The following is an 11,017-nucleotide window of genomic DNA, read 5'->3' on the forward strand; positions in this document are numbered from 1 at the left end:
ATTACCAAAGGAGATCACTCTAGTAATGTAACGTTACAGCGGAGTTGATATTTTGCAGACTTCTGCAGAATGGCAGGTCTAAAGACTGATTACCAACTAGCAGACTGGATGTCACAACTACCAGAGAGTTGCTTACAGACACCGCTAAATCTTCTCGCTATCCCAGGTGTGCTTTTCATCCCCTTTAGCTTCCGCTTTTATATTTTTCCTTGTTTATATCCTAAGCAGGGCGTTGGTAAAATTATTATGATCAGGTTACCTATTCAAAATTGTACTGGCATCCCGTTTAGGAGATCCTAGATTACATATTTTATATTAGACCAACTACAAATTAGGTCCGAAATTATCTGGTTCTCTCCATTAGACTTACTTAGAAAATGAATTAATGTGTTATTTTAGTTGTTATTAATATGGGAGACAATCAATCTGACAGAATGCCTATTTGGTGTAATGAACCAGAACATTTCAGGCGAAGCTAACTTACTGTGGGAGTCAAAATATTTGGCTAGACCTCCAAATGAAGATAAGGTACAGGTTGTAGGGTTGAGGACAAAACAGGAAATCACTGAGTCATGATTTATTGTTCCCAACTGTTTCGGCCCATTCCTGACAATACCTGGGTAATGTCCATGAAAATAGATAACATTATCTGATTACAGCCAATCCCAAGAAACACCTGATAAAACAGCTGTTTACACCTAGTAACATCTGGGAGATTTGTTAGTATCCACAGGAACACATGGACAATACAATGTTGCTGATTACACCTGTCCCTGGTAACATCTGAGATGGTGGCTGGCTAATACTTATCCCTAGAAATAACAGGGATAATTGTTGTTTACTCCTGTCCCTAGTAAAACCTGGAAAGATAGCTAGTTACACTTTCACCTGTCTCTAGTAACACATGGGCTAGTTGCTTGTTAAACTTGTCTCTAGTAACACATGGGGCTACTAAATGCTTGTTAAACTTGTCCCTAGTAACACCTGGGATAATAGCTGGGACACCTGCCCCTAGTTACACCTGGGATAACTCCTGTTTACATTAATCCCTAGTAAAACCTGTGATAATTGCTTGTACACCTATTCCAAGTAAAACCTGGGATAATTGCTTGTAGCATATACCCCTACCAACACCTGGGATAATTGCTTGCAGCATATACCCCTGCCAACGCCTGGATGAATTGCTTGTACAGCTATTCCTTGCAACACCTGGGACAATAGCTGTTTACACCTATCTCTAGTAACACCCTGGATAATATCTATTGTTTGCATTTCAAGAACCATGATAGTCTTTGAGTTGCTCAACTTGACACTTGACCTTGCTTCCATGAAAGACTTACAGAGTCTATACTATCAATCACAATTATCTGTATGCTCAAAATGATTCACCTTACCCCTGTCACAGCGAATCCCTGTTTGCTATGAACTGCTAGTCACCAGTCGCCTATTACCTCAAGTGAAGTCGCAACACATGTTTAAACAGCTTAAATCACTGACCTATCACAGCATGCCATGATGCTACTTTGAACAGTTAAAGTCATTTCCCTCCCTGTATGGCAAGATTTCCCTCCCTGTATGGCAACTTGACACAAAAAAAATAAATATTACAGGATTTTCTTCAAGGCAAATAAAAATGGACTATCACATCCTAATCATTGTGTGTCATGGATATTTACCAAAGCATAAAATCTCAATCAATCATACAGATTCATAGTAGTTATTTAATGTGCCATCTTAGCATGATTAGCAAGTGGATACTTTGAGTTACAAAAAAAAAAATCATTTCTATTTATAAATCACTGTCGATGGATAGAATCTAAATGTCTGAAAATATAATTGTGAATTCTTTAAACATGAAAATGTTTGCAAAATGATGGTAGATGTCAGACCACATTTGTTTTAATATCTCTTATATAATAATAAAGTCTCTTTTCCAATAGTGAAAGTAAAAAAATCTATTCAAACCAGCATCCCCTCGGATGTTATGGGATCAAACATGGGTTGTTGGGTGGTGCAGTGGGTAGCTCGCTCGCCTCTCAGAAGATGGCCAGAGTTTGATTCCTCTATCAGACATTGGGTCACCTGCCATATAAGCAAGTGGTTTTGCCCAGGGCGCTTCAGTTTCCTCCGACATTAAGACCCTGTGGCGCTAACGTCTGGAGTGATTGATATAAGTTGACATGATATGTTTCATAATTGTTGTAAAATAAACAAAGTTTATAGTTTAACAAACATGCACACCATTCAGACACTGATAATGTAGCTTGTTTATCAGAGAAGTCTTCTGTCGTACTGTATGGGTGTTACCCAATACTTCTGTGATTAGCATACTGCAATAGATAGTGATGTGGTATTTCAGAATTTTGCAATGATAAATGTTTAATGTGTCAATGTCGTTGTAAATCTTTTTGTAGCTACAAAATACACCCTATCAGAACTTTTGCCAGGACAGAAGGTAAACTTGCAATGCTATAACATCTCCACTACGTAAGGCAATGTTATTAAAATATGTAATTCATGTGTATCATATTTCTGATGTATCCAGTGTGTCCACTCTACTATCAAACATATCCGACTGTATCAAGATTAGCCAACGGATACGTATGTCTGATATATATGAAATATCAAGTACCCTGTTGTCCCATGTCTTAAGTATGTCTGATATATATATGAGATATCAAGTACCCTGTTGTCCCATGTGTTAAGTATGTCTGATATATATGAGATATCAAGTACCCTGTTGTCCCATGTGTTAAGTATGTCTGATATATATGAGATATCAAGTACCCTGTTGTCCCATGTGTTAAGTATGTCTGATATATATGAGATATCAAGTACCCTGTTGTCCCATGTGTTAAGTATGTCTGATATATATGAGATATCAAGTACCCTGTTGTCCCATGTGTTAAGTATGTCTGATATATATGAGATATCAAGTACCCTGTTGTCCCATGTGTTAAGTATGTCTGATATATATGAGATATCAAGTACCCTGTTGTCCCATGTGTTAAGTATGTCTGATATATATGAGATATCAAGTACCCTGTTGTCCCATGTGTTAAGTATGTCTGATATATATGAGATATCAAGTACCCTGTTGTCCCATGTGATAAGTATGTCTGATATATATGAGATATCAAGTACCCTGTTGTCCCATGTGTTAAGTATGTCTGATATATATGAGATATCAAGTACCCTGTTGTCCCATGTGTTAAGTATGTCTGATATATATGAGATATCAAGTACCCTGTTGTCCCATGTGTTAAGTATGTCTGATATATATGAGATATCAAGTACCCTGTTGTCCCATGTGTTAAGTATGTCTGATATATATGAGATATCAAGTACCCTGTTGTCCCATGTGTTAAGTATGTCTGATATATATGAGATATCAAGTACCCTGTTGTCCCATGTGTTAAGTATGTCTGATATATATGAGATATCAAGTACCCTGTTGTCCCATGTGTTAAGTATGTCTGATATATATGAGATATCAAGTACCCTGTTGTCCCATGTGTTAAGTATGTCTGATATATATGAGATATCAAGTACCCTGTTGTCCCATGTGTTAAGTATGTCTGATATATATGAGATATCAAGTACCCTGTTGTCCCATGTGTTAAGTATGTCTGATATATATGAGATATCAAGTACCCTGTTGTCCCATGTGTTAAGTATGTCTGATATGTATGAGATATCAAGTACCCTGTTGTCCCATGTGTTAAGTATGTCTGATATATATGAGATATCAAGTACCCTGTTGTCCCATGTGTTAAGTATGTCTGATATATATGAGATATCAAGTACCCTGTTGTCCCATGTGTTAAGTATGTCTGATATATATGAGATATCAAGTACCCTGTTGTCCCATGTGTTAAGTATGTCTGATATATATGAGATATCAAGTACCCTGTTGTCCCATGTGTTAAGTATGTCTGATATATATGAGATATCAAGTACCCTGTTGTCCCATGTGTTAAGTATGTCTGATATATATGAGATATCAAGTACCCTGTTGTCCCATGTGTTAAGTATGTCTGATATATATGAGATATCAAGTACCCTGTTGTCCCATGTGTTAAGTATGTCTGATATATATGAGATATCAAGTACCCTGTTGTCCCATGTGTTAAGTATGTCTGATATATATGAGATATCAAGTACCCTGTTGTCCCATGTGTTAAGTATGTCTGATATATATGAGATATCAAGTACCCTGTTGTCCCATGTGTTAAGTATGTCTGATATATATGAGATATCAAGTACCCTGTTGTCCCATGTGTTAAGTATGTCTGATATATATGAGATATCAAGTACCCTGTTGTCCCATGTGTTAAGTATGTCTGATATATATGAGATATCAAGTACCCTGTTGTCCCATGTGTTAAGTATGTCTGATATATATGAGATATCAAGTACCCTGTTGTCCCATGTGTTAAGTATGTCTGATATATATGAGATATCAAGTACCCTGTTGTCCCATGTGTTAAGTATGTCTGATATATATGAGATATCAAGTACCCTGTTGTCCCATGTGATAAGTATGTCTGATATATATGAGATATCAAGTACCCTGTTGTCCCATGTGTTAAGTATGTCTGATATATATGAGATATCAAGTACCCTGTTGTCCCATGTGTTAAGTATGTCTGATATATATGAGATATCAAGTACCCTGTTGTCCCATGTGTTAAGTATGTCTGATATATATGAGATATCAAGTACCCTGTTGTCCCATGTGTTAAGTATGTCTGATATATATGAGATATCAAGTACCCTGTTGTCCCATGTGTTAAGTATGTCTGATATATATGAGATATCAAGTACCCTGTTGTCCCATGTGTTAAGTATGTCTGATATATATGAGATATCAAGTACCCTGTTGTCCCATGTGTTAAGTATGTCTGATATATATGAGATATCAAGTACCCTGTTGTCCCATGTGTTAAGTATGTCTGATATATATGAGATATCAAGTACCCTGTTGTCCCATGTGTTAAGTATGTCTGATATATATGAGATATCAAGTACCCTGTTGTCCCATGTGTTAAGTATGTCTGATATATATGAGATATCAAGTACCCTGTTGTCCCATGTGTTAAGTATGTCTGATATATATGAGATATCAAGTACCCTGTTGTCCCATGTGTTAAGTATGTCTGATATATATGAGATATCAAGTACCCTGTTGTCCCATGTGTTAAGTATGTCTGATATATATGAGATATCAAGTACCCTGTTGTCCCATGTGTTAAGTATGTCTGATATATATGAGATATCAAGTACCCTGTTGTCCCATGTGTTAAGTATGTCTGATATATATGAGATATCAAGTACCCTGTTGTCCCATGTGTTAAGTATGTCTGATATATATGAGATATCAAGTACCCTGTTGTCCCATGTGTTAAGTATGTCTGATATATATGAGATATCAAGTACCCTGTTGTCCCATGTGTTAAGTATGTCTGATATATATGAGATATCAAGTACCCTGTTGTCCCATGTGTTAAGTATGTCTGATATATATGAGATATCAAGTACCCTGTTGTCCCATGTGTTAAGTATGTCTGATATATATGAGATATCAAGTACCCTGTTGTCCCATGTGTTAAGTATGTCTGATATATATGAGATATCAAGTACCCTGTTGTCCCATGTGTTAAGTATGTCTGATATATATGAGATATCAAGTACCCTGTTGTCCCATGTGTTAAGTATGTCTGATATATATGAGATATCAAGTACCCTGTTGTCCCATGTGTTAAGTATGTCTGATATATATGAGATATCAAGTACCCTGTTGTCCCATGTGTTAAGTATGTCTGATATATATGAGATATCAAGTACCCTGTTGTCCCATGTGTTAAGTATGTCTGATATATATGAGATATCAAGTACCCTGTTGTCCCATGTGTTAAGTATGTCTGATATATATGAGATATCAAGTACCCTGTTGTCCCATGTGTTAAGTATGTCTGATATATATGAGATATCAAGTACCCTGTTGTCCCATGTGTTAAGTATGTCTGATATATATGAGATATCAAGTACCCTGTTGTCCCATGTGTTAAGTATGTCTGATATATATGAGATATCAAGTACCCTGTTGTCCCATGTGTTAAGTATGTCTGATATATATGAGATATCAAGTACCCTGTTGTCCCATGTGTTAAGTATGTCTGATATATATGAGATATCAAGTACCCTGTTGTCCCATGTGTTAAGTATGTCTGATATATATGAGATATCAAGTACCCTGTTGTCCCATGTGTTAAGTATGTCTGATATATATGAGATATCAAGTACCCTGTTGTCCCATGTGTTAAGTATGTCTGATATATATGAGATATCAAGTACCCTGTTGTCCCATGTGATAAGTATGTCTGATATATATGAGATATCAAGTACCCTGTTGTCCCATGTGTTAAGTATGTCTGATATATATGAGATATCAAGTACCCTGTTGTCCCATGTGTTAAGTATGTCTGATATATATGAGATATCAAGTACCCTGTTGTCCCATGTGTTAAGTATGTCTGATATATATGAGATATCAAGTACCCTGTTGTCCCATGTGTTAAGTATGTCTGATATATATGAGATATCAAGTACCCTGTTGTCCCATGTGTTAAGTATGTCTGATATATATGAGATATCAAGTACCCTGTTGTCCCATGTGTTAAGTATGTCTGATATATATGAGATATCAAGTACCCTGTTGTCCCATGTGTTAAGTATGTCTGATATATATGAGATATCAAGTACCCTGTTGTCCCATGTGTTAAGTATGTCTGATATATATGAGATATCAAGTACCCTGTTGTCCCATGTGTTAAGTATGTCTGATATATATGAGATATCAAGTACCCTGTTGTCCCATGTGTTAAGTATGTCTGATATATATGAGATATCAAGTACCCTGTTGTCCCATGTGTTAAGTATGTCTGATATATATGAGATATCAAGTACCCTGTTGTCCCATGTGTTAAGTATGTCTGATATATATGAGATATCAAGTACCCTGTTGTCCCATGTGTTAAGTATGTCTGATATATATGAGATATCAAGTACCCTGTTGTCCCATGTGTTAAGTATGTCTGATATATATGAGATATCAAGTACCCTGTTGTCCCATGTGTTAAGTATGTCTGATATATATGAGATATCAAGTACCCTGTTGTCCCATGTGTTAAGTATGTCTGATATATATGAGATATCAAGTACCCTGTTGTCCCATGTGTTAAGTATGTCTGATATATATGAGATATCAAGTACCCTGTTGTCCCATGTGTTAAGTATGTCTGATATATATGAGATATCAAGTACCCTGTTGTCCCATGTGTTAAGTATGTCTGATATATATGAGATATCAAGTACCCTGTTGTCCCATGTGTTAAGTATGTCTGATATATATGAGATATCAAGTACCCTGTTGTCCCATGTGTTAAGTATGTCTGATATATATGAGATATCAAGTACCCTGTTGTCCCATGTGTTAAGTATGTCTGATATATATGAGATATCAAGTACCCTGTTGTCCCATGTGTTAAGTATGTCTGATATATATGAGATATCAAGTACCCTGTTGTCCCATGTGTTAAGTATGTCTGATATATATGAGATATCAAGTACCCTGTTGTCCCATGTGTTAAGTATGTCTGATATATATGAGATATCAAGTACCCTGTTGTCCCATGTGTTAAGTATGTCTGATATATATGAGATATCAAGTACCCTGTTGTCCCATGTGTTAAGTATGTCTGATATATATGAGATATCAAGTACCCTGTTGTCCCATGTGTTAAGTATGTCTGATATATATGAGATATCAAGTACCCTGTTGTCCCATGTGTTAAGTATGTCTGATATATATGAGATATCAAGTACCCTGTTGTCCCATGTGTTAAGTATGTCTGATATATATGAGATATCAAGTACCCTGTTGTCCCATGTGTTAAGTATGTCTGATATATATGAGATATCAAGTACCCTGTTGTCCCATGTGTTAAGTATGTCTGATATATATGAGATATCAAGTACCCTGTTGTCCCATGTGTTAAGTATGTCTGATATATATGAGATATCAAGTACCCTGTTGTCCCATGTGTTAAGTATGTCTGATATATATGAGATATCAAGTACCCTGTTGTCCCATGTGTTAAGTATGTCTGATATATATGAGATATCAAGTACCCTGTTGTCCCATGTGTTAAGTATGTCTGATATATATGAGATATCAAGTACCCTGTTGTCCCATGTGTTAAGTATGTCTGATATATATGAGATATCAAGTACCCTGTTGTCCCATGTGTTAAGTATGTCTGATATATATGAGATATCAAGTACCCTGTTGTCCCATGTGTTAAGTATGTCTGATATATATGAGATATCAAGTACCCTGTTGTCCCATGTGTTAAGTATGTCTGATATATATGAGATATCAAGTACCCTGTTGTCCCATGTGTTAAGTATGTCTGATATATATGAGATATCAAGTACCCTGTTGTCCCATGTGTTAAGTATGTCTGATATATATGAGATATCAAGTACCCTGTTGTCCCATGTGTTAAGTATGTCTGATATATATGAGATATCAAGTACCCTGTTGTCCCATGTGTTAAGTATGTCTGATATATATGAGATATCAAGTACCCTGTTGTCCCATGTGTTAAGTATGTCTGATATATATGAGATATCAAGTACCCTGTTGTCCCATGTGTTAAGTATGTCTGATATATATGAGATATCAAGTACCCTGTTGTCCCATGTGTTAAGTATGTCTGATATATATGAGATATCAAGTACCCTGTTGTCCCATGTGTTAAGTATGTCTGATATATATGAGATATCAAGTACCCTGTTGTCCCATGTGTTAAGTATGTCTGATATATATGAGATATCAAGTACCCTGTTGTCCCATGTGTTAAGTATGTCTGATATATATGAGATATCAAGTACCCTGTTGTCCCATGTGTTAAGTATGTCTGATATATATGAGATATCAAGTACCCTGTTGTCCCATGTGTTAAGTATGTCTGATATATATGAGATATCAAGTACCCTGTTGTCCCATGTGTTAAGTATGTCTGATATATATGAGATATCAAGTACCCTGTTGTCCCATGTGTTAAGTATGTCTGATATATATGAGATATCAAGTACCCTGTTGTCCCATGTGTTAAGTATGTCTGATATATATGAGATATCAAGTACCCTGTTGTCCCATGTGTTAAGTATGTCTGATATATATGAGATATCAAGTACCCTGTTGTCCCATGTGATAAGTATGTCTGATATATATGAGATATCAAGTACCCTGTTGTCCCATGTGATAAGTATGTCTGATATATATGAGATATCAAGTACCCTGTTGTCCCATGTGTTAAGTATGTCTGATATATATGAGATATCAAGTACCCTGTTGTCCCATGTGATAAGTATGTCTGATATGTATGAGATATCAAGTACCCTGTTGTCCCATATGTTAAGTATGTCTAATGTATCGGTCATTTTTCCAGACAAAACTACAGGTATGTCTGCTGTATCAAGAATGTCTGTATCATATATATTTGCTGTATTTCCTGTATCAATTCAAATTTGTTTGTGTATATATATACCTACTGTATCTGGTAAGTCTACTGTATCAAGTATGTCTGCTGTATCTTCCCTGTATCAATTCAAGCTCGTCTCATATATAAAGTATGAATGATGTATCAAGTACAAGTATATTAAGCATGTGTGCTGTATCACATATGCCATCCTCGATACGCAGGGGTTATATGCTCACTTGCACTGTCTGCACCCCTCGAAAATGTCATGACAAAATTCAAGGCTAAGTGTGTGCCGTCTTGTGGATGACAAAAGAACACTAGTTTAATCCGTTGATGTTCCTCAAAAGGTAAAATTGACTGGCTTTGAAGTCTTGTGTTGCTCCTCTGTAATCTTCAAAGAACAGGTATCGGCCTAGCAATTGGTCAGCTTTTTCATTTCCTGAGACCAATGAAATAGCTAGCCGAGTGCCTTCAATTTCGTCATGCCATATTCCAGGGGTGCAGTGAGTAAGTGAGTGTAACCCCTGGTTATTATTGTGTTAACGTTACTGAGGAAATAGGAATTGTACTCCTCAATTTTTAGCTTCTCTGTCATTTTGATGCCCTGCCATGAAGTGGTGCACATCATTAATTGTTACCCTTGTCCGCACGTGCTTACATTCAGCTGGTAAAGTTTTACGCATTTATTTCAGTTATGGACTAAGTACTACAGAAATGGTCTTTTAACTTCACGTATGTATATGCCTTGATGAGTGTAACATACTTCACAGCATTTTTGTGACCTTCACTTTGACTTTGCCTCTGTAGCCTTGGTTTTTGTGTTAAGGTCAGTTTTGGAAGAAGTATTGCAGCAAGTCACGTAACTTCACTTATGTAAATTGATGAGAATAGTATGTTTCAAAATGATTTTGTGATCTTCACCTTTGAACTTGACCTCTGTGACCTTTGTTAAGTTTTTAGGTCACCTGAGCTTTAGCTCAAGTGACCTATTGCTATCCGTTTTCGTCCGTCGTCGTCCGTCGTCCGTCGTCCGTCGTCCGTCGTCCGTTGTCCGTCGTCCGTCGTCCGTTAACATTTTACATTTCAAACTTAAAGTCAAGTTCTGCTGGGCCGATTGAACTGAAAGTTGATAGGAATGATCGCCTCATGGTCCTGACAAAGTGTTGTTATTTTTCGGGTCGATCAGAAATCCAATATGGCCGCCACGGCCGCCATTTTGAAAACCTATTTCAAACTTAAAGTCAAGTTCTGCTGGACCGATTGAACTGAAAGTTGGTAGGAATGATCGCCTCATGGTCCTGACAAAGTGTTGTTATTTTTCGGGTCGATCAGAAATCCAATATGGCCGCCACGGCCGCCATTTTGAAAACCTATTTCAAACTTAAAGTCAAGTTCTGCTGGACCGATTGAACTGAAAGTTGGTAGGAATGATCGCCTCATGGTCCTGACAAAGTGTTGTTATTTTT

The 11,017-nt window shown here is 36.6% G+C and overlaps 1 protein-coding gene across 2 annotated transcripts in view; it reads left to right on the plus strand.

Moving 5' to 3' along the window:
- Positions 1-11,017, plus strand: part of LOC110454438 (PI-PLC X domain-containing protein 3-like) — a 17,086-nt gene continuing 6,069 nt past the window's right edge. Inside the window, exon 1 of one of the 2 annotated variants that reach the window (XM_021503936.1) lies at positions 1-166. In XM_021503936.1, the coding sequence (XP_021359611.1) occupies positions 70-166 (97 nt within the window). In that variant the 5' untranslated portion in view covers positions 1-69. Of the gene's footprint in view, positions 167-912; positions 2,456-11,017 lie in introns of those variants that run through there. The other variant, XM_021503944.1, reaches the window with a different exon arrangement.

This window comes from Mizuhopecten yessoensis, unplaced genomic scaffold (genome assembly GCF_002113885.1).
Source record: "Mizuhopecten yessoensis strain PY_sf001 unplaced genomic scaffold, ASM211388v2 scaffold917, whole genome shotgun sequence".
Lineage (NCBI taxonomy): Eukaryota > Metazoa > Mollusca > Bivalvia > Pectinida > Pectinidae > Mizuhopecten > Mizuhopecten yessoensis.